Source organism: Furipterus horrens, unplaced genomic scaffold (assembly GCF_987537825.1).
Source record: "Furipterus horrens unplaced genomic scaffold, mFurHor1.1.pri manual_scaffold_6, whole genome shotgun sequence".
NCBI lineage: Eukaryota > Metazoa > Chordata > Mammalia > Chiroptera > Furipteridae > Furipterus > Furipterus horrens.
This window is the reverse complement of record NW_028327176.1, coordinates 173,089,712-173,113,987: the sequence shown is the minus strand read 5'-3', so window position 1 is coordinate 173,113,987 and position 24,276 is coordinate 173,089,712. Positions and strand designations below refer to the sequence as shown.

The 24,276-nt window shown below is 34.4% G+C and overlaps 1 protein-coding gene across 4 annotated transcripts in view; it reads left to right on the top strand.

Moving 5' to 3' along the window:
* REPS1 (RALBP1 associated Eps domain containing 1) overlaps window positions 1–24,276 on the top strand; it is a 73,577-nt gene that overhangs the window by 29,860 nt on the left and 19,441 nt on the right. For all 4 annotated transcript variants that reach the window (XM_090279916.1, XM_090279915.1, XM_090279918.1 and 1 more), the window contains exons 2-9: window positions 4,160–4,283; window positions 5,901–6,097; window positions 6,227–6,380; window positions 6,930–7,054; window positions 7,570–7,732; window positions 8,008–8,071; window positions 10,108–10,262; window positions 21,096–21,217. In XM_090279916.1, the coding sequence (XP_090136042.1) occupies window positions 4,160–4,283; window positions 5,901–6,097; window positions 6,227–6,380; window positions 6,930–7,054; window positions 7,570–7,732; window positions 8,008–8,071; window positions 10,108–10,262; window positions 21,096–21,217 (1,104 nt within the window). The remainder of the gene's footprint in view (window positions 1–4,159; window positions 4,284–5,900; window positions 6,098–6,226; window positions 6,381–6,929; window positions 7,055–7,569; window positions 7,733–8,007; window positions 8,072–10,107; window positions 10,263–21,095; window positions 21,218–24,276) is intronic.

Below are 24,276 nucleotides of genomic sequence, written 5' to 3'. Positions count from 1 at the left end.
AATGAGACTACTCTGAATAGGCTAAACTAACAATAAATTTAAAAATTTGGAGGTGATAAGTGATGTTCTAGGAAATTGTTATGTATTTTAGAGGTAGAAAACTTAATATATAAAAATTAACATGGAGACACATATCCAAGATACACATGTTTACCCTGTGTCATAGGTGAATTCTTACACATTTTTAAGGAACATATAATTACTAATTTATATAAAGTATTTCAAACCAGAGAGAAGAAAAGGTAAAGCTTGCTAGTTGTATTTACAAAGTCAACATAGTACTGATTCCAAACCTTTCAGGTATAGGTTTGTTTTTGTTTAAAGCTTAATCATTTTAAAATTGTGGTTAAAATTTTATGAGTCTTATATTTTTAACGTAATATACCATGACTGAATGGAATTCATTCTAGGGATCAAAGGATGGTTCCATGTTAGGAACTCTGTTACTAGAATTATTAATTTAATAAGCCAAAGAGAAAAATTATGATCTTTTAGTTTTCTGCCCAAATATGCACAAAATAAAGTTAATACCTATTTGTGATTTCTGAAAATGTAAAACAAAAACAACTCCTAGAACAGTAGAACTGGCTGAATAGTTACTTAAGATGGCAGAGGTGTCGCAGAGTGTTACACCAGTATCACGCATGATGATAAAACACTAGAAGTCGTCCTGTGAAAGTTAAGAATATTTCTGTAAATAAATTACCATCCCAGTTAAAATCTCCACTTTCTTTGATACACAGTTCTAAGATTTATATGAGAATATGTAGCCCAGAAAATTCTAAATAAGAAAAAAAATTGAGAACTGGGCTAACCTTACTAAATATTTAAATGTTATAAAGCTAAATAATTTTTTTTTTAAGTGTAGGATTAGCTCTACAAAACTGTGTAACGTAGGGAGCAAGAGGTAATACTTCTATGTGTGTGAGTGGTTTTTCAAGTTCCTGGAGATAAGTTGAGAAACAAGCACTCTCATATTGCCAGTGGGAGAGTAAATTTCGGTAACTTTCTTGAAAGGCAGTTGGCGATAGCTATTACATTTTCAAATATACAAATACTTTGATCCCGCAGTTTTCCCTTTAGGAATTTGTTCCAACTATTTCTTTAGTGACACATTTTGTCTAATTCCCAAGATTGTGATGATAAATCAGACCTCTTGATTCTGTTTCATCAGAAATTATTTTTGTAAATTGTATGTCACAGCTCCTTTCCTCCTCTCTCCTTGTTTGGTTTTGTTTTTTCCCCCCCAAAAAAATATTATTTAGTTTTTAGAGAGCAGGGAAGGGAGGGAGAAAGAGAAGGAGAAACATCGATTGGTTGTCACTCGCACAGGTACAGACAGGAAACCTAACCTGCAGGCCGGGCGTGCGCCCTGACTAGGAACTGGACCAGTGACGTTTCCCTTCGCTGGAGATGCCCAACCAACTGAGCCATGCTGGCCACGGCCCTTTTTTCCCCTGCTCTCAAGAGCCTGTGGCATCTCCACTTGGTGTAGCTTGGAGAGAGATCAGTGACACACATGCCTAATTTGGGCCCCAAATTGAGTGCTTAGCTGGTGCACACAGGATCAGTTGTAGAGAAATAACAGCAAATACTGCCTTGGAGCCCTTTTTCTCTCCCCTTTCAAACTTCTTTTTTCGTCTTTTGAAAAACTTTTTTTCTATTGTATTTTTCCCCATTACCATTTGTTCCCCTTATACTCAAGCTTCTTTTTGTGCTTCCTGGGGTGGAATTTTGGCATAAAACTCATAACATTTTGTATACATAATACAGTAAAAAGGTAGTATCTTTCATTGCTCTCCTAACCACTCTGGAAAGTTTTGGGTTTGGAATGAAAAGACCTGGTTTCTAGTGCCAATTCTTCCACTGACTAGCTCTGAGATTTATGGAGAAGCAAAATTACCTTCCTAAACTTTCTTTCAGAACCAAGCGTCTTAACCTGTTCAGTACCTGTCTTTCCACTTAAATTCCTCCTGTTCATTCCTTAACTCATTGCAAACTGTATTTTACCCTGCCACATCCCTACTCAAGCAGCAAAAACCTCCTAATTGCAAAATATAGAGTACATTTCTCCCTTTTTTAGTTGGTCCTGCTGTTTCTTTATTTTATAAACTATTTATCAATTTTCTGAGCAAATGATAATATATTTTTTGGTAGTACTGCAATAACTACAGACTCATGTAGTAAAAACAGAAATATCCCTTATCTCAGCACAGAAATAAACACTGGCATATTCACTGCCATTTATATGTACCTCTCAATAAAATTTGAATTATATTTATACACTGCTTTTTGTTTTAATAACACTAATACTTTAAGCAGTGAGTTTTAAAGGCTGTATAGTTTCCTTAGGTAGTTATTTCATAATTCCTTTTATCTATTTTGTCCTTGTGATAAGTGTAGTTTGCTTCTCCTTCTGGTATTGTTCCCGTGCCTTTTTCATAGACTTCTTTTTCTATCTGGCATTTCCTTTCACTGCTCTGGGCTTGCAGGAGGCCTCATTTACCGCCCCAGAGGCCGTCATCGCCTGTTGTCTGCTTCTCCAGGACAGAGCCCATTGCCACAGCTCACGCCCGCTGGAGGCTACCTCTGCGTTTCTAACTGTTCCCTGGACATCTCCCCTTGAGTGTCCCACAGGCCCCTGAAGCTGATGTAGCAAGGCTAAATATCCTGTATGTTTCCTTTTAGGTCCTCCCTTTAGCTAGCCTATACCTGGCATGTTTTAGATGCTTTGTTTTATAAACAAAAGCATCTTAGGTGTATAATGATTCCTTCAGGGATGTCAAGTGGGCAGAAAAGGGCGGTGGATAAGGACAGTAACCTAACAAAATGCCTATGTACCCTGCAAGGCTGGGCGCCTTTCCTTTCTTACCTCTCTCGCCTTCCTTTTCCTCATGGTTGCCTTCATGTAAACCTGCCTCTTTATCCTCATTGCCTTCTAAATTTTTTAACAAAGTTTAAAAATATGTTCATTGATTGGGTGGGGGGCATGAATTGGTTGAGTCCCATTTGCACCCTGACCTGAGATTGAACCCACAGCCTAGATATGTGCCCTGACTGGGAATTGAACCCCCAGCCTTTCGGTGTACCAGACAACACTCCAACCAACTGAGCCACATTGGCCAGGACTGTCCTTGCCCTTTTAAATTTACACAGAAGTAATATCCCTTAGTGACAGAAACAGGAACTTCTTCCACTGCTGATCAATCACAGCAAAACCTACTGTCTTTTCTTCTGCATGTAAACAAATGGTTATTATATGTTGCTTAACAACGTTGCTTTTTTGAATTCTAGTAGATACAGACTTTACTTCTGATTTAATATCATAGCATCTGAGGCACCTTAATATTCCTTTGATTGTTTTTGGGAAAAGAAAACAGACTAAATATGCTTCCTTCTATACGAATTTATATTTCTTGAGAACTTGAGACAAGGATATCCAGTGGTTACTTTACTTTTAAGATTATAATGTCTATATAGTAGACATGTACTCCAGCTTTTGGAGTTATAATTTAATCTTAAAACCTGAAATTCTCTTTTCTAGTCTGATACTTAATTGCTAGCCAGTCTAGAAATACTGAATGACTAGAATGATCAGTGTAGATCCTTGAAAGCCTTAATACTCTACAAAAACAAAACCAGCAAACAAAAATTGTTTTATTAACAGAAAGAGTATAACCACGTTAAATACAGTCTGGAAAATAAGAGAAAAAAGTCCTACCCATTGCTGATAGAATTTTTATATCTCTGGTTGTTTTCAAATTTGTGTTTATGTGGTTCAAATGTGCCCTATTTTGTTCCACTTAATACATGATTTTATGACTTTAAATGGCTGCAAATAATCTGGCACTTGCATGGCCCTGTTGTATGCACAGTGTTTATAAAGAAGAGTGGATAGTACATTGCTTCTAAAAAAATATGGCTCTTATAAAATAAAAGTTCTTATAATAAAATTGCTTATCACATGGATTTTAGTAAGTAGAACAATAACCTGCTTATTTAAGTTCAGTGCCTTTTTGTTTTCAAACAAAGTTGAAACTTCAGGAAGTTGGTCATCAAGTTGAGAGTAATGTGTCAGCTATGTATTTTGGAGAAGTTATCAACACCAGTTAGATAATTATTGTCATAAATCTTAATGTTACATTGTGTTCTTTTATAGATTATGGAGCTTTGTGGTGCAAAAAGACTTGGTTATTTTGGAAGAAGTCAGTTCTATATTGCTTTGAAACTTGTAGCTGTTGCCCAATCTGGTTTCCCTTTAAGAGTGGAAAGTATTAATACAGGTAAATATGGAATACATTAATAACTGAAATGAAAATAGACTTCTAATCACAAATGAAATAAATTCAGGGCAAATGTTGAGTCTTTCTGATATTATAGCATCATGACTTTATTCTCACCACCATGCTTTTAAAAGTTGTGAGTTTTAGAAAACATTTATCTTGAATGTTATGGTATATATGTACTTCATACATATTTAATGATATAAAACTATTAAAATGGTAATTTTATAGCCTAAATTTATTAAGACTTGCTTAGAATTTAGGTGCATAATTTTATCAAAGTAAATGGTAAATTGTAGTGACCTTTATGTATGCTTTCTTTCTTTATTTTTTGAAGTATAAAGCAACATTACACTTTTTTTCTTGATTGTGAACACTATGAAAGCTCCATATAAAATGAGAAAGTATTAGTTAGATAAAACTTTCTGATTGATAGAGACAATAGTAAAATACTGACAGACTAAAACCTAGTTACACATATCTGAGTGCCTGATAAGTATCACTTAGGATAATTAATTTTTTGTTATTTGGAGGTGTGTTGATATTGAAGTAGATGGAAGCTTTATAACGTAAGTACTTAAATGCAGAGAATTTTGTAGTTTTCATAGGGAAAAAGGGAAAGAGAAAACTGCATTTTCTGTAATGCAATAGTTTTAAGTACTGGCTTAGTTTATTAGTCAGTTGGAGGTTTTTAGTGTTGAGCTGTGGTTTGCCACACATCATTCTTATAGTGTTGAGAGTTTATATTCTTTTCAGGTAATTTGAATTCTTTACATACATACTGAAAAAACTTAATCTCCCCCTTAGTATGGAGATTCTAAGGAGAGACACTTAGGTAATCATAGTGGAGGGAGGTACATTTTCTTCTAAAAATGATTCTGCTGCTATATTATTCTAATATGAAAGTATGAGGTATGACCGACCTACCAAGAAATTTAGTTTTTATTTTTCTTCTTTATTTAAAATTGAAAGTGGAGTATCTGCCTGTAGGAGTGAAATAAGCCAGACTAAAATCGATAGCTTGAGCAGTTTGTACTGTCCTTGGTAGGTGAACAGTAAGATAATTTCTGGAATTTCTGCCATGAAAATGTCTAGATTAATTTAGTCTGAAACTTAGTGACATATTCTGTGTTTTACTTAGAACTCTAACATCTTACTTTAGAGAATAAGTGTTGAGTAGAAACAGCCTAGGCTTTGGGGTCAGACCAACCTGCATTCAGATTTTGTCAGTTACTGTTAGTTACTGTGGCATCTTGGAGCTCCAGTTTCTTTGCATGTAAAATAGGGACTTTGCAGGTTTAATATCATTTTGAGATGAGATGAATATAAAATGCAAACATAGGGCTAGACCTGCAATAGACATTTCGCACCGCAATTGTTATAACGTCTTAGAAATAGTAACACCACATTGTCCTATTTCTTTCTAGGTTAGAGTCTCCCTTGAGATTGTTAAGGGAGACCATGGTGTATATTTCATAATGATAGGCATTTTATGTCTGTTGCTTCTGTATCAGTTCTTACAAAAATTCTATCTAATATCTAATTTATCTCAATTTCAGTTTTTAATGTGTGCATCATTTTTTATTTTAAAGTAATAATTATTTTTGTGGTTAACAGTGAAGGACCTTCCTCTGCCAAGATTTGTTGCTTCAAAGAATGAACAGGAATCTCGCCATGCAGCCTCATATTCTTCAGATTCTGAAAACCAAGGGTCTTATTCTGGTGTAATTCCTCCACCACCTGGAAGGGGGCAAGTGAAAAAAGGATCCATAAGCCATGACACTGTCCAGTCTCGTACTTCTGCAGATCAACAGGTAGTCATGTGCATGTCAGTATTATCCGTCGACATCCTGTGTAGATGCTTACACTGAAACTTGTACTGAGTGCCTTAATAATGAACATGCTACCTTAAAATTAAAAGTTAAAAATAATATTCTTTCTAGGAACCTGCATCTCCAGTAGTTTCTCCACAGCAGTCCCCACCAACTTCTCCGCACACATGGAGGAAACACAACCGTCATCCCAGCGGAGGAAACAGCGAGAGGCCTCTTGCCGGACCTGGGCCATTTTGGTCTCCCTTTGGTGAAGCACAGTCAGGTATTTAGAAGTTCTAGAAGTAACGTTCATTGATTAAAGGTGTAAATTGAAGGAAACTTGGTAACATTCCTTTAAGAGTTGCCTCTAAGACAATTCTTAGTTGTAATTTGAGTGTCTTAAATAGAAACAAAAGCCAACTATAAAATTTTTTAAGTAAGATGTATCACTTTGAACACTGGTAATTGCTTTTACTTATATCTGTGATGCTTGGGAAAAAACCTATAGATACCAGATTCTCTGAAGGTAAAATTAGTATGAATAATTATTTCCCAGGATATTAGGTATATACTATATTATATTATATTATATTATATTATATTATAATAGTTTCAGTATTGACAGGGAAACCTCAGTAACAATTTAATAGAGTTAAATGAGATAATTTTAAGTTGACAGAACAGATTTTTCATTTTGGAAATTAACATTTTTTTCAAAGTTAGAGCTTGAAAGAATACTTACATAATATGTGTATGGTTAGTTGTTTACAATAAAAAGCCTGGTAATGTTTTTTTCTTTAAAAGTTAGCATGTTTACCCATTCTGCTTTTAGGTTCTTCTGCTGGTGACACAGTGTGGTCAGGGCATTCTCCACCTCCACCTCAAGAAAATTGGGTCAGTTTTGCAGATACTCCACCAACCAGTACTCTTTTAACCATGCATCCTGCTTCTGTCCAGGTGTGACATTTTATTGGTATTGCATTTTTATTTGCTTCATTCAGAGTATTGCTGCAGTCATTGTTTCTATATTTTGCTGTTGCAAATTTTATAAATGCAAGTTCATTCTTTTATTTAAAAAAAAAATCCACAGACCTCTGCTCTGTGCCTCTTCTTCAAGCCTGCTATTGAAACGTTTCACTAAAAGTCTTGGCAGATTTTCTTTCTAATACCTTAGTGAACTTTTGAAAGGTTTCAGCATCTAGGAATGTATTTGCTTGGCTTTCTTAGCACATTTTCATAACTTTCTGTTGCTTACATATTGCTGTCATTCAACTCATTTATATAATCATTGTCTGAAAACATTCAGTAACCTGATTATAAATATGTGGTTCGCTGATGAGTGTGAAGACTTCTTATATTTTAAACATCCACAAAAAGTAAGTTTTACTTTCAAAGATAAATAACCTAGCAATCTTGGCCCATGTAATCATATAGATAGATGCTGTGACTGAGGAAAAATTGTTTCATTACAGGACCAGACAACAGTACGAACTGTAGCATCAGCTACAACTGCCAATGAAATTCGTAGGCAATCCAGTAGTTATGATGATCCCTGGAAAATAACAGATGAACAAAGACAGTATTATGTAAACCAATTTAAAACCATTCAGCCTGATCTAAATGGATTTATTCCAGGTGAGTTGTTAAAAACAAATTCTTCTAGATGAGACAGTTCAAAGTCTCAATTTCATAATATCAAAGACACAGTTTTAATTAGAGGTTATAAAAGATCATTATTTCTCAAATTGTTTGTCTGAAAAGAGCTTATAATCACTAGAGACCAAAAACATGACATACACATGTCAAGGTTACCTTTTTTTCCAATGAGAACGGTCTTAAGACTTACCACATGTTATTCTTGGATCTGTAAGTTCAGAATAATGCTAAACAACACTGTTTTCATATTTCAGGATCTGCAGCTAAAGAGTTTTTTACAAAATCAAAGCTTCCTATTCTTGAACTTTCTCATATTTGGTAAGTGTGGTATATATCAGTTGGGTAATGTGGGTTGTTTCAAAGGAGTTTCTTGCAGGTAGATTTTTTTAACCTTAAAAAACAAGCTATTAGACTAACCTTTTCAAGAATGTTCTTAACTCAGTATTGCCTTAAAATAGTCAGTTTCTCTGTATAGAACAGAAATAAAGTGATATCAGTACAGTAGTTCTTTAAAAGCGGCTAAAAGTGTGTAAGCTGTAATAGCTGTTCCTTGTTGCTAGTATAAGGCATAAAATAAAGGCTGGTTTGCTCATACATGGTTATGTTTATTTTATTTGGATTTAAACAAGTTTATTAAGTCCTATACCAGCCAGTGCTTAGCAACCATTTAATATAGGCTTAAGACTCTGGATAGGTGCTATGTGGTTGGAATTAGTCATTAAATTACAGTCAGAAATTACTTTTTAAAAACAGATGCTTAAAAACAATGATCAGATTTGGCCACTGTGGGTAGCTCAGGTGTTTGGAGAGTTGTCCCGTAAACCAAAAGGTTGCGGACTCGACTCCCGGTTGGGGCACTTACTTAGGTCATGGGTTTGGTCCCTGGTTGGGGTACATATGGGGGAAACTGATCGATGTTTTTCTCCCTCCCTTCCCTTTTGTCTAAAATTATTAAGCATGTCCTCAGTTGAGGATTTAAAAAGCAACCAAATAACAGATAAACACAGCATTGTTTCCACTTTATATCAACATATTTCTCTGTATTCTAAATTTTGTTAGTAGGGCTTTTAGTAGCATAGAGTGCTACAGTAAGAGGTAGATAATACCTACTAAAACAAAAAAAAATTAAGAACTAGCAATATAGTCATGCTATTTATAATTTAAGATGATAAATACAGAAATGGTTGCACCTGTATGTAGGAAATGGAAGGATAGCAGGGTGGGGGCTGCTGTCTTTGTTTCAAGCCTTGTAGTTGTATTGAGTGCTTTAAAGTATGCACATGTAAACCTTTAATAATAATAAAAACAAAGTTGTAGAAAATTTTAGTGACTTATTAAATAAGCCTGACTTCAACTAAATCTTGTTTCTAAAAATACATATGAGCTCTGTCCAGAAAAAGTCCAGCCATTGTTAATATAACAAGAACAGTTTGCACAACATCAGTGCAATCTGGCAGCCAAGAAGAGTGGACCGGAATGCGCATGGGTGAACAGTGATGACTTCACTGTACTAGTCAAGGGGGGCAGTAGATGCTGTTGAATGATTACTTTTACTGTGTGGCTGTCACATTCAAAATGACTCAGAGAGTAAAGCAACGAATCTGCATCAGATTTTGCGTTAAGCTTGAACATTCTCCCGTGGAAACTATTCAGATAGTTCAGAAGGCCACAGCTATGGCTATCTGGTGATTGGCCACTTCATCCTGACAACGCACTCATGCATCACGTCTTGTACAGAGTTTTTTAGTGTAACATCAAATCACCCAGGTGACTCATCCTTCCCTGTAGCCCATATTTGGTGCCCTGTGACTTCTGGCTTTTCCCAAAACTAAAACGCTTTTGAAAGGGAAGCTATTTCAGATTGTCGGTGAGATTCAGGAAAATACGATAGGGCAGCTGATGGTGATTGAGAGAACTGTATGAGGTCCCAAGTGCCTCACTTTGAAGAGGACCAAAGCGTTGTCTTATGTACAGTGTTTCTTGAATCTTCAATAAATGTATTTATTTTTCATGTTACATGGCTAGATACCTTCTGGACAGACCTTGTATGTGTTAAAGGCCATTTTTTGGTGACCTTAATTGAGGGGGCTCTTTTTTCAGCATTTTTTATTGAAAATTTTAAGTACATAGAAAAATTTAAAGGATTATTCCTGAAACTACCCACATGCCCCTTGCCTGTATTCTGCAGTTAACAGTTTGCTATATTTGCTTTGTTACATACCTTCCCACCTATAGAATTTTTAAAGTTATTAATTGTGTGCACTTTTTCTGAGAGAAGGTTTTTTTTTTTTATTTGCAACATAAAGGGATCCAAAGCAGAATATGATTATATTCATGATAAGTTTGTCTTTTAGGGAACTGTCAGACTTTGATAAAGATGGAGCATTGACACTGGATGAGTTTTGTGCTGCTTTTCATCTGGTAGTTGCTAGGAAGAATGGCTATGACTTACCAGAAAAACTCCCTGAAAGTTTAATGCCTAAACTGATTGATTTGGAAGATTCTGCAGGTAAGATCCAGGAGCTTGAAGAGACCTGATTGCATGCCTTGATAAAGAATACTTGGTTCTCAAAGCAAAATCAGGGTAGATATTAAAACCTAGGTTAAGAGCATAGACATTTCATCAAGAACACATAGATTTGCCAATAGAATAAAATGTACAGCCGGGCCTTGGATTAATGTTTTGTTTGTTTAATCAACTTTAAACAAAAATAAAGAATATATGCTACTGCTTTACTTCACACTTGTGACTTTCTGAGATTTGAAGAGCATTTCATAGTGTCTTATTTTGCCATCCTTTAATTGCATTTTATATGGTCTGAAGTGACCTGTCTTCATTATCAACGTTTTTACATTTCATGCATCTTTAACTTGTTAAAGGGAAATGCCTGGTTTATCATTAGACCTTTACAATCCACAAGCATTTTCCTTTAAAAAGCCAATTTCTTCAAACTCTGAAGAAATCTGGAGATTTTGTGTTTGATGTAGATAACACTGCATTGTTGATCATGTTTACAATAATGCTTTTGTAAATGCTCATATTTACTGACAGCTTTATTTTAAAGGAAACAAGAATATAAGAGGTAAAAAGTGAATATGTTTTTAAAAATTCTGAACAACTGAAGGGATATCTAATGATAAATTAAAGAGTCTAATTAAAACTAAATTATTGTCTTTGGTTTTTCTACCTAAATTCTCTTTAGATATTATGATGGAAGGGACCTTACAGTTTTAAAAGAGAAGTCAAACAGAATTTGACTCTCAAAAGGGCCTTTATCTCTTAGGCAGCATCTGTTTAATCCGGAATTGCATATGATCTGACTTTATTGCCTAAATTATACTGTAGGAATCATATGCATATTACTCTCAAAAAGAAGACAGTCTGCTTAGAGTCAAGAATCTGAGTATGCGTCTAGTTTTGCTAATTACTCACTCCTCTGACCTTGGGCAAGTTCTAACCATTTACTCTTATTTTTTTCTTTTTGTTTCTCCACCTGAAATGTGGATTCAATGCCATTCACATTTCAGGACCTGAATTGTACACTGACCTTTTGTCAACCAATAGGCTGACTTAAAATTTTAATGTTGGTTTAGTTTTTTAGAAGCATTATCCTGAGAATCCTAGAATTTTCCTGATCATTTCAAGTAGTTATTAGGTATCAGTTAACCGCTAACTTGAGCTAAAAGCTTAGTATTTTTGTTGGGTAATTTTTCTTCAAAGTACTTTGATTTACCTAATTAAGAAATAAACAAAAAGAACTTCTTTGATTTATTCAATATAGGCAAAATGGGAGAAATTGCAATGACTACAGACTTGGTATTGCCATTGATTTAGAAATTAGGCCCTGTGTGTAGAGTTTTTCTCTGACTTTAATCCTTTAGAAACTGATAGCATAGTATAATTTAAGTCAAGTTTATTCTGTTCTGTCATTTTCTAGAGACTTGTCTGATTCTGTTATCTGTTTCATATAGGTTGGTGAATCTGGCTTTTGCATGTAGTCTGTTTTATTTTTTCCTTTTATTTAAGTTAAATAAAATCTGTTTTTTTGTAAACTTGATCTACTGCTTGTATTTTAAGGCTGATGATTCAAGTAGAAGTTCTTTTCTGGGCATTTGTCTTTTTACTCCTGTTAGATCTGTTTAGCAGATTTACTCACTGTATTTTTTTTTTTTTTTTGCCTGCATATATCTGTACACTATTATTCTAACTATAATTTTAAAGGTATTAAAGTCTCAGATAGTTTTTTCCCATTTCAACATAGTCTGAATGGCTTTCTAATGAAATATATTGTAAACATTTGCCCACACAATATTAAATTCAAATCTGCTTTGCCTACTTATAATTGGTAAATTTGGAGTTTTGTTAATTTGGGGGTTGGGGAACTGATGAATCTTTTTTTCCTCCCAGCTATCATAAACCTGAGCAAAGTCCTTTGAATATGGAAGTTGTCATATGACACTAGATCAACCAAGATCTGTAAAAATCCCTTTAAATAGCTGTGTTTATAGAAGATCACAGTTGAGGAGGAAACACCCAAGCAATATCTTTTGGCTGACCTGAAAATTTATCATAAATATTCCCTCTATAGAACCTTTCTGACCTAGACAAAAGTAGTTTCTGATCTCTCATAGCATCTCCTGCATGCCCTTTATTGTGGCATAAATCACAATGAATCCTGTTCTTTTTTTTCTTTCCTGTTCCTGCCACTACAATCTGAATTTCTTTTTAAAAAAAGAAATTGGAAATGTATCATATTCACTGTAATATCCCCAGGATCTAGTACTTTGCATGTATTAAGTTGCTTAGTAAATAATTACTAAGTGAATTAATGTTAAATGTGCCATTTTTAAAGCAGGGTATTTTTCTTGACATATTTTATCTTTGAAAATACAGTCTTTTGTTACGTGTTTGTGATGTTGAGACATACTGAAATATTCACTCCATAGTATGTATTCTGCATTCACAAGTGAATAACTCTTACAGAAACATAGATGGTGAAAGTGGTGACTTGAGTTACAGTTGGGTGGAGAAATGAGCAGGGCTTTCTAAAGGAATGCAGACGTGGGCGGGGTAGATGTGTATTTTTTCCAAAATCGTTTGAACAACTTTATGGGATTAATTAGATAAAAATAAAATAGCTAAGACTTATAGGTACAAGTACTTAAATGGACTTGAATTAAAATACTTAATATTTAACGCGAGTACTAAAAGTATGCAAAAATTCATCTATGGAAACAACTCTGAAGCTGAACTCAAGAAAGAATGTTTATCTTCTAAGTATGGTTATCTTCTTTAAAAAAAAAAGATTAGGGTGAACTGCTAGCCTACCATAGTACTGTATCTTAAAGGAAAAAAAAACAAACATGTTCAGATGCTTTGCATCTTAATCTCAGTCTCCAAAGAATCTCTGCAGCAGAGTTGCAATTTTACATATACCGTATTTTATATGATTATTATCTCTCTGTTAAGCTAGAGTAGAGGCTCTTGAATAGGCAGTAACGAGGTTAATCTTGTTCATTGTATCTCAGCACCTAGTAGGGTGCAAATCAGTACATACGTAGATGTTTTTTAAATGACTAATTGGGTGAACTACTTGTTTTTTAAACTTTTCCTGTCTTCACAAAGCAATGCTCACATGAGCAACTCAGTAATATCTGACTCAGTGCTCAAAGAGGGAAAGGAATGTGCTCCCCATTCTCTCCCCCTTCATAATCACTATTTATACAGTAAATTTGAGCAGATTTTCATTGTCGATATGGTGCATAGCATAGATCCTCAAACTCCTGGAAGTACTTATAACATGAATGTTTTTAAAAACAGAATTTTTTTTTTATGAATAGTTTACTATAAAAATTTATAGCTGATACTAGCTTGATATGAGTTAATCACTGTTAAGAGTTTCTCTGTATTCATCCAGAAAGTTTTAACATAAAAGTTTATGTAATTAACATGTGCAGATATCTGTTTAACACAAGTATATTCACACTATACATCTTTGATTGTTTTTTCTTAAAATGTTTGACATCTTTGCACTTTGTCATCTATAGACCTGTTACCTTAATTTAGCCAGTCTCTTATTGATTGATTTTGAGGCAGTTTCTTGGCTTTACCTTTAAAAGAGTGCTGCAGGGTACCTGATTCTACATACACCTTTGTTTTGTACCAAGGACCCAGAATCTTTGTTTTTGAAAATTCACTCACCAAGTGTCCTTAATTGCAGAGGAAAAAATAATGAAAATATTCATTCATATTGATCACTGACTTTTCATTCAGAAATTACTTCTTAAGCCGCTACCCTCATACAAACATATGTACAGTCTTAACACAAGAATTAAATTAGCTCCAGATAGTTGGGTATTAGAGCTCACAAATTAGTAAAATTGCAAATATTGGCAGATGCACCATTTAATGAAATTGGTGAAAATAATTAAATTTCAAATTCCTAGCAAAGACATTGACAAACAAGTCTAGATAATATGTGCTAAGATCTTTACAAGATGGCACACTAGGGGCTTTTAAAGATCAGTCGATTAGTAAGAGTCCTTGGGAATAATTAATGATACCTTTAATTATTTTCTAAAGAAATGGCCTTTTTCTTTAAGTGAAGTGGAGGATGTCTGTCTTCCTCTGTTAGAATGAAAACACCATGGAAACGGGAGCCTTGTCTTCTTCCCAATACTGCATTTTTATTTACTGTATTTATGGACAGATCCTCAGTAAATGTTCATCGACTGAATTCATGCCTTTATTAATTTTGCCCCCAAATTGCACCCACAGAATTTAACATCTTTCATTCTTTGTTCTTTATTCTTATTGTCACAACTTTCTGTGTAAATGTTGAAGACAAAGCCCTAATTAAATTTATTTTTCTCTTTATGAAATTATAGCCCTTATTTTCAGTGGATTAACAAAGGGTCTTTACCATTTTTATCTGTCCTTGGATAATGGGAACTCTCCTGTACATCTTTAATCTTCTTTAAAGTATTATAGCTGAATCAAGTAAGCTCTAAAATGTTGATCAGAACTGTAAAAAGGAAAAAAAAAATCAACCAGTACAATTTATTTAGTATTTTGGGTAAATGCTTTGTTTTATTTCAAACCTTGTTGGACACATTTTTCTTTTTTAAAAATTTTTTATTTTAATTTATAACTTCTAGACTTCTACATAGGCCTTCTTAAGGCCGGCTTACTGAGTAAGTTTCCATTGTGGCATGTTGGGAGAAATGGAATTAATTTTGGAAATAGACTATAGTTTTTGATGTATATAACATTCAAAACAAAGCATACCTGAAGTTGTCTATAATTCTTCTGAATTGCTTATCCCTGTCGTTTAAGTATAATGAAAAAGGTACTATTTCTAATTTTCCTTTAATACTTAAAATTTATCAAAACCTGTTTACTCCTTGTTTTAAATATTTTTTTCTTATAAGAATAATATTGACATGTTAAATAAATAAAAGCTGTAGTTACCTTTGCTTTGATGAACCTGTTAAATGAGATTGGAACCTTGAATCTTTATGATTAAAGAATTCTTCCTACATGTTTGACTCCTTGAAAACAAATAAGTTTTTAAACCATAAGACTCTAGGGACTGTATATACTTCTATAAGTTTAATAATAACTGGCAGCCATTTTTGAAACCATTTTTTTAGTATATTGAATATATTACTAAGACAATAAGAAGTTTAGGGTGGGTAGGTAATAAAACTGAGGTAAAATCTGAAGTTCTTTAAGAAAGGTGTTCAGCGGGTACGCTGTACGAAGTAAGTCTGTGGACTTTTCGTCTTTGGAGGATAAAAGGATGAAAGCTGTGTACAGTGTTTTTATTTTCTAGTGCGATCCTAAAAATATGGTCTGCACTCCCTTATTTTGCACTCATTGCTAACTTTTAAATGTTGGCTGACAGTACATCAGTTTGATCACACAGGGTTGTGTCTTCGAGACACACTTTTATACATGGAAATACTTTTTGCATAAAGCCCTTTTGGGGTTGACTTTAACAAATAATTTAGGCTCATGCTCTTCTTTTTCAGCCCCGATGCTCTGATGATGTCAGGGGCAGAGCAGAACCCTCGGGAGGGAGGCAGGGTTGACACAGTGTTCCAGCAGGAGGCTAGGCTGGAACACTGCATCAGGTAAGAGTAAAACTACACCCCTGCCTCCGTGAGGATACAGACCTACTGCTCATGACTGTTAGTTTCTAGAACATAGGTAATTTGCTCTTTTTCTACTGCCATTTGTTGTTCCTCATATGAAGTTGGGAAAAAGCAATGTATAATTCTGCTCATTCATTCCAGAAATAATTTAGAGGTTTTTTGAGACAGTGATCTTTTTTTTAACTTTTCAGTCTTAGAACCTTTACATTCTTGAAAAATTATTGTGAACCCCAAAGAGCCTCTGTTTATGTAACTTAAATCTATTAATAATTACCCTATTAGAAATAAAAAATAATAAATTTAAAAAATGTTTATGGCTGTTTTAAAATAACAATAATAAGACCCTTAAATATTAGCATGGATATTTTTAGGAAAATAACTGTATTCCCCCCAAAAAAAAATTATGAAAAGGGTGGTATTGCTTTACATTTTTGTAAATCTCTTTAATATTTATTTTTGTAGAAGGCAGCTAGATTCTCATATTTGGTTCTGCGTTCAGGCTGTTGGGTATTATTTTGTTTGAGGTATTGGAGATCCAGGAACAAAAAGTGTTTTTTAATTGTTGGAGAATAAAAAGAATAACATTTTAATGACACATGAAATTCAAAATTGTGAAATAATATGAAATTGAAATTTTACTGTCTTAATAAAAGATAAAGCCAAGCTCATTTCTTAACTAATTACCATGGCTGCTTTGCACTGCAACAGCAAAGTTGAATAGTTGTACCAGAGACCATATAGGCTGCAAAGTCTAACATATATACTATCTGGCCCTTGGCAGAGAAAGGTTGCCAATCCCCAGTACATGAAGAAAATCTGGTCCTGCATGGTGAAAGGAAGGACTATTTTTAGATAATTATGGGTGTTTTTGGTACTGCACCAAATGTCAACATATAATAATTTTTTAAATTTTTTTAATTATTTATTTTTAGAGAGAGGGGAAGGGAGGAGGAAGAGAGTGAGAGAAACATCAATATGTGGTTGCCTCTCGGGTGCCCCCAACTGGGGACCTGCCCTGACTGGTAATCCAGCTGGCGACCCTTTGGTTCGCAGGCCAGCACTCAATCCACTGAGCCACACCAGCCGGGGCAAATAGTAATATCTTAAAGATTAGTTGCAGTGTAAAAGCTGAAACCATATTAGTGAATTCTTTGTTACTTTAAAATCCATACATCTGTCTTACACTGTGAATATGCTTTGGATGGAACCTTCTACTCATGTATGATTTTTTAACATAATTGATTATTTGTAAAATGTTAGTTAATTGCATTATACAGAGCTTTCCAGTGTTGGAACATTTTATTATAAAATATCAAAAAAGCACATTTGTTAATATAGCCTTTTTATCAAAGAAATCTTTCAAGTACTGGGAATTTCTTGAGCTTGTGGATATGGATGCACATTTTCCACAATTCTTATTTTCTCTTGAAAGCTCAAAGTTTGTCATTAGTTACAACACAGAAGACAGTTTTTTTCTGAAGTGACAGGCTCACTTAATTCATTTTTGAGAAAATGCCTACTATCCAAGTCTGAATAATTATAGTTTATCAGCTGTTCTTTAAAGAAAAATCATGTTCCATGAAAAAAACGGTCTGTGCAGCTGACAGCTGGATCACACAAGTCCCCTTCCTTGAGACGATCATTGTGCTATGATAAGGAGCAGAAGTAGTGTGTGTGTATGTGTGTGTGTGTGTATTTTGCACCTCCCCATTACTTTGGAACTCCATCATATAAATTATTTCCTGTTTTGGTACACAGAATATTAAAAAGATGTGTTTTCAGGACTGAGATTTAATAAAAATAATTTTTACCGCTTAGTTGTGAACATCTTTCAGTGACATTGCCATACGTAGTTGTTTATTTTAACTGGAATGTGTGCAGGAAGAATGCAATGACTAATACCGGGTGGGACAAAAGTAGCCTCACAGTTTGTATGTTAAAAATACAATAATAAATAATAGTACAAGAATAAACCATGTTTTATGTCCTTACAACTGTAAACCTACCTTTCCCCCACCCTTTATATTTTGTTGCCACTGCCTTACTTCTTATTGATAAGCCAGCAGTTTAACCCACCAATGCTTTTGCACTATTAGTTCAGATACCAACACAGGAAAAAATTATTAGCAGTATTATTGTTACAGAAATCTTCTTGACTTTTCAGATCCCCTAAAAGAATCATGAGGATTCCCTAAAGTCCATGGTCCACAGTTTGAGAACTGCTACTCTAGGAAAGTGACTATATTGGAATACTTATGAAGTATAATTATTTAGGTGAATAATATACTTCAGGGGGCTGGATCCATTGTAGCTTTATACCAGTGAAGCACAGAGGTTCCCAGAATCTGTCCCAAATTATAATTGCCATGATGTGAGGGTCGGGGACAACCTGGCTCTTAATTTGCTAGTAGAAGACTGACATGAGAATGGAAGTCTAGAAAGCCAGACCCGGTCCCCAGTTTGCCCTAAGATGACATTTGTAACTTAAGTAATATGGTCTGACTGTAGATAGCCCTTTTCTTTAACACCTGCTTTGATGGATTTCTTAAAGACACTTCTCCATTCACCATCCTCCTAACAGAGTTTCAGTGAACTGTCAAATTTATGGCCACCCTCCTCCTTAACTTCCTTTCTCTTTGTTATCATAGAAAAAGTCCATAATTTTTGTTCACACTAAAAATCACAAGCTAACTCCATGAAGAATTTGCTGCTGCTGTTTATCATAAATATTTTTTTCATTTGTTTTTCTCTAAGAGCTTTGAGTTAAGTGGTCTTTGTAGAACATTATCTGAAACCTGTCTGTCTCTTGTTTCTATACTCTTCTGACACTTTTATTGAGAAAGGGATAGGATTAAGAATGAAATTGCAACCATTTCTAACCTTACAAAACAAAACTTTATCAAAATATGATGCTGACCTGCAAATTAGAACTTGCAGTGTGATGTAACTATAGAGAAATTATGTTTGGGTAAGTGAAAGGGAAGTATTGGGTTGGCCAAAAAGTCCATTTAGTTCTTTCTGTAAAATAAAAGACACATTTTTCATTTTCACCAATAACTATTGATTTGGATATTTTGAGTAGGTTGGCTATCTCTCTGTATTGGCTTCTAGCGGGTGGAGGCCAGGCATGCTGCTAAACATCTTCCAATGCATCAGACAGCCCCAAAGCAAGGAATTATTTAGCCAAAATGTACCAAGAAACTCTGCAAGTCACTTTTGACACGTTCGATCAGTCACAGCACATTCTTCATACACTGTACAAGTCTTCATTTTGTGTTTCAGTTGTGTTTTTACCTTTATTGAAATAATAAAGCATAATACGCCGAAAATATTGCATATTTTCTTCCATCTTCAACATTAAAATGGCAACATAAAAAAATCACCAATTTTTTTTTAATGAACGCTGATATGACAGCTGTCAAAACACAGTCTAACAATATTGTTTTGAATGAAGTTAAAAACAACTAAGCACTACTAGAGCCATCATACAGAAAAAGCTAAACAAACTTTTTGACCAACCCAATATTTTGAGATAGTCATGTAACAGGACAGGGCATAGAGCAATTGAAAACTTTTTCAAAATATCAGTAATTAGTTTTGGTTCTGGGCAAGTAACAGGAAAGGGGAATGAATTTAATGAAGAACACAAAAAGCAGCTCATTCAATAATTATATATTTGCTTGCCTAGTATGTATTAGGTTCTGTGTTTGACACTAAAATCTGAAGAATTTATTTAGGAATAGAATGAAAGGTTAAAACCTATACCGTACTAAGTTATTATATGGGTACCTACTTAGGAATTCAAAGTACAATGCTATCAATTAATGGCAATGTCTTGTTCTGGTGGAGAAACTCAGGTGCTGTTTTGTTCAACTTGCCCATGGTCAAACAATGAAGGTAGTGACAGATAGTGGAATCATGTTTTAATACAGGTTCTAAATAGATTAGGTCTGCCCCATTAATTTGGCAGGTACTGTGCTTTTTAGACTAGGATTCTATTCAAAGCCATGTAAAATTTGAGAAGATTGGAATGAGAAGTTACCATTGAAATACCTTCAGTTTTTAAATTGGAATTTAAGAGATACTTTAAATGAAGGCTTAACTAATTAAAAGTACAATATGCTACCGCATAACACTTTAAAAGCCACTTTGAAATTGTATCATGGATTTGTAGCTTTCTCAGTGAAGTCTGTCAGTGCCAGGGAGCCTGATGATAAGAGTTTATTTCATGTGGACTAATTGACTACTTTTTGCTCATGCTTGGGCCTCTTCCTCTCCTTTTGCTGTCTGCCCTGTGATATATGCTCCTTTATGGTAACAGGATACTCGTAGAGAAAACGTGAGTTACTTGGCATAAATTAGCCGTTCCCAAAGTATATTCCAAGAGAATATTGAGGGGTTTTAGTTGATAAAGAAAGGTTTGTGTTTGGAGAAAACTGATTTAAATAGTTTATTTGCTCTAGGACATTACAAGTCTTTGATATACAAATGTTTGTGGGAATGCTTCAACAGGGAATTACAGTGTCCCCAAATTTATTTGAGCTGAAAAAATTTCTTGAACCTAATTTTTAAAAAAGATTTTATTTATTTATTTTTAGAGAGTAGGGAAGGGACGGAAAAAGAGAGAAACATTGATCGGTTGCTTCTCATATGCACCCTGACTGGGGACTGAACCCACGACCCAGGCATGCGCTTTGACTGGGAATCAAACTGGTGACCTTTCACTTTGCTGAATGACACCCGACCAACTGAGCCACACCGGGCAGGGATTGAACCTAGTTTTTTAAAACACGTCACTAATTAATATTCCATGAAATACACTTTGGGAACTGGTACAAATTCATCCCTCTTATCAGAAAATGATGCAAAGCATGTTTGCTATTATATTATTATGATGTATAACAGTCATTTTCTATTTATTCCTAACTAGAATTTATGGAGAGCTGTGGTTTCAGGTAGACAATAAATAGCAGGAATAAGTACTGCCTAATTGATTGTTAAAATGTTTATTTTTCAATTACAGTTGACATTCATTGTAAAAATGTTTATTTTAGGAACATTAGGAAAGAAAATTCAGATTATAAATTACTTCTTGTCAAAGTCTTCACTTTGGTTTTTTTATAAGTAATATTCCTAAACTGAAATACATTACTTATAGAGAATTTCTCTTATTTTTAAATTACAGACGTTGGCGATCAGACAGGTGAGGTAGGTTATTCAGGCTCTCCTGCAGAAGCACCTCCAAGCAAGTCGCCGTCAATGCCGTCACTAAACCAGACTTGGCCGGAGATGAATCAGAGCAGTGAGGTTAGCAAAGCTTCCCTTTCCTTTCATTAGCATTAACTTTGTTAAGGTAAGACATTCCAAACAGGGTCATTTCAGCAGTCAGCTTTTTCAGCATGTATGCATAGTAGTTATGAGAACATATAAAATAGGACTATGATAAATGTTGGTAATTATGTGACTCAGAGGTTTGCAAAGTACTTCTTCACATATACTGTATACTGTCGTTTGGTTCCTACCACTCATTCCTGCTAAAACCCTGTGAGTTAGACGGGGCAGGCACATGCAGTTTACAGTCAAAAGGGTGAATGTCATGGCCAAGATAGCTGATAGCTAAGGAGGGACAAGAGCTAAGATTTGAACACAAGCGCTTTTGACATACTGTCAACTGCCATACCTGCTGTGTCACACTGCCTTCTCATTCCTGTGGGCAAGGTATGTGGTAATGTATTTGGAATCTTAGCCTCGTAAGTGATATGAGTAGCCACTAATGAGCTTTTCCATATGAAAAATAAGTATTTTCTTCAACCCAGGCTGTTTATAATAACTTAGTTTTATTTAATACAAAATCAAATTTAACCCTTTTAAGTGCAGTGGTTAAAAGATAAGACCAAGCATAACATGCAAAACAGAATTTGAGACAAATGCAATGCCCATCCTCCTCATTACTTTGGAACTCCTTTATATAAAACAATAAAAGTAGGGCCACTCAGGTTAGATTAAGGGAAGTGGGCCTGAGGCCCCTGTGTTAATAAACCGTACAGCTCTATAGAACTTCAGTTAAAAAATAGCTGTTCTAGCCTGTTAGAGCAATTTTCTTTGTGAACACGTTACTTTTTTCTCTTACTTTTTTTTTGTATCACTTTTAGATAGTGCTACAAATTTAAGTTTGTTGACTTTCAGGAAATTCTAAACTTCTGTGCCTTCCATGTCTTTTAAAGTCAGAAAAGTACTACATTAAAGAGACACTGGTTTATTTTGGATAGTTGAAAACAGAAGGAATTGGCGGGTTTAAAGTACTTGCTGCTGTTCTGTGGCTATTACAGACAACAGTTCCTGAGACAGAACACCACTTGTCATACTTCCAGCTGTAAAACCATGTATATAAGAGTTTTCCTGTAGGGAAGAATTAAGCCTTGAAAGAATTGACTAGGCAAGAGGCTTTATTGAGAGTAGGGTCATTATTCTAGAAATGGCTATTTTTGCTCTTTTAAAAAGAAGCAATATCAGATTAAGAGTAGTTTTTCCATTGATATGAGCTCATAAATAAAACAATTCTTTATAAAACATCTCAATTCTAAAGCCCATATTCATTCTAAATAAAATTGTACATGATCATTAAAGACTGGGAATGGAAGTCCCTTCCATATCCTGATTTAAGCAGTTGCACTTTTTCTTTTCAGATGGTACTACAAGTTTCATTTTGTAGTATTCAGTAATACGGTTATGAATGTCATAGTTATTTTTCTTTTTATTCTATTTGGAAAACCAGAATGTTAATAAAACTAACATTCACTTTGAGACATTTAGTAATTTTCTACCAAAAAGCTCTAGTGATTCTTTCAGCAATATTTATTCAGCATGTGAATGAGACACTGTAGAGGATAACACTAATACCAACAACAACAGCGCTAGTGGGGATCCTTAACATTTAAGGAGCACTTCTCACATGCCGGTGCCGTTCAGAAGCTCTTTACGCATATGAGCTCTACTTCCTCATAGTAGTCCTATGACATAGGTATTATTAATCTCAAGTTACAGGCGGTGAAACTGAGGCACGCTTTGGTTAAATAACTTGCCTAAGGTTGTACAACATGGCTAGGATTCCGCTAGTCTGCTTTAAGAGCCTGTGCTCTTACCCAGTATACTAACATTAGAAAGATAAGTGTGTTGCTCTGCTCTCCAGGTAGCCTCCATGCAGTCTGGTGAAACCAAGTAAAACTTCATGCAACCAGATAAATAAATAAATGCCTTCTCTTTGGCAAAAATCTACATCTGAAAGTTTCTCCACAGATCATTAAGATTTTAAAAATTCCTTCTGTACATATGCAACAATAATTACTGAAGAAACTATAACAACAAATATTGGTAAGTCACTTCCCTGAAGTGACATCCCATGATAAAAACGAATTATTGTGAACTCTCTTTACTTAAGAAACACTTTGAATTCATTAGTATATCTTAGTATATTCTTAATTTTTATGAGTTTAAATCTAAAATATAGGCAAAGTTGTTGAATAATTGTATTAGCCACATTTGTAGATAATTTATCAATGCATTAATTTGCTAATATATAATTTCTGTGTCTTCTCAAATTAAATATTATTATTTTAAATAAGTCGAACTTTGAAGCATGAAAATGAATACTTTTCCATTCTGAATATAGAAAGTATTTTGATTAATGGAGTAGGTGTGTCTGTGTGTAAACATTTGTTTGTATATATTGTATATGTGTAGATGTTTTTCCCTCTTCAGAGTACAACTCATAATTCTTAAGAATCAAATTTTAATGCAATTCTGATATAAAAATTCTGTGCTATTTTATTATCAAGGTCTTTAAAATAAATGGAATTCACTAAGATTAATATTGGCTTATCACTCCACCTACTTTGAAGTATGATATTTGTGTACCTCTTTTGGAAGAGTAGTATTTCATATCGAATACATCTTCTGTATCTGTAACACATACCCAGATGCTTGATTTACTCTCCTGTGGCCGCATCCTGATTTTTCTGGCATGGGGGGGCGGTGCCTGATTGGCAGTTCTGTCTTTTGGTCTGGCATGGTCTTGTTCCTCATGCTGATTACAGGGGTTGACTTGCTACACATGGACATGAATTCAAACATATATTATAATTCCAGAAATACTCACATTTTATCTCAATTATATTTTACTAAGTATACATAGGTACAAAATAATGTGCACATACATAGTAGAATCATCTTTCAGGGGTCGCACTGGCAAGTCACACTGACTTGCTTTGTTTTGACCAAAAGTTTGGTACTTAAGATTCTCTAACATTATCAAATCAATACATTAACATTTAGATTTTAAAAGGAGGATTTGAAGTTATTCTTTGTCT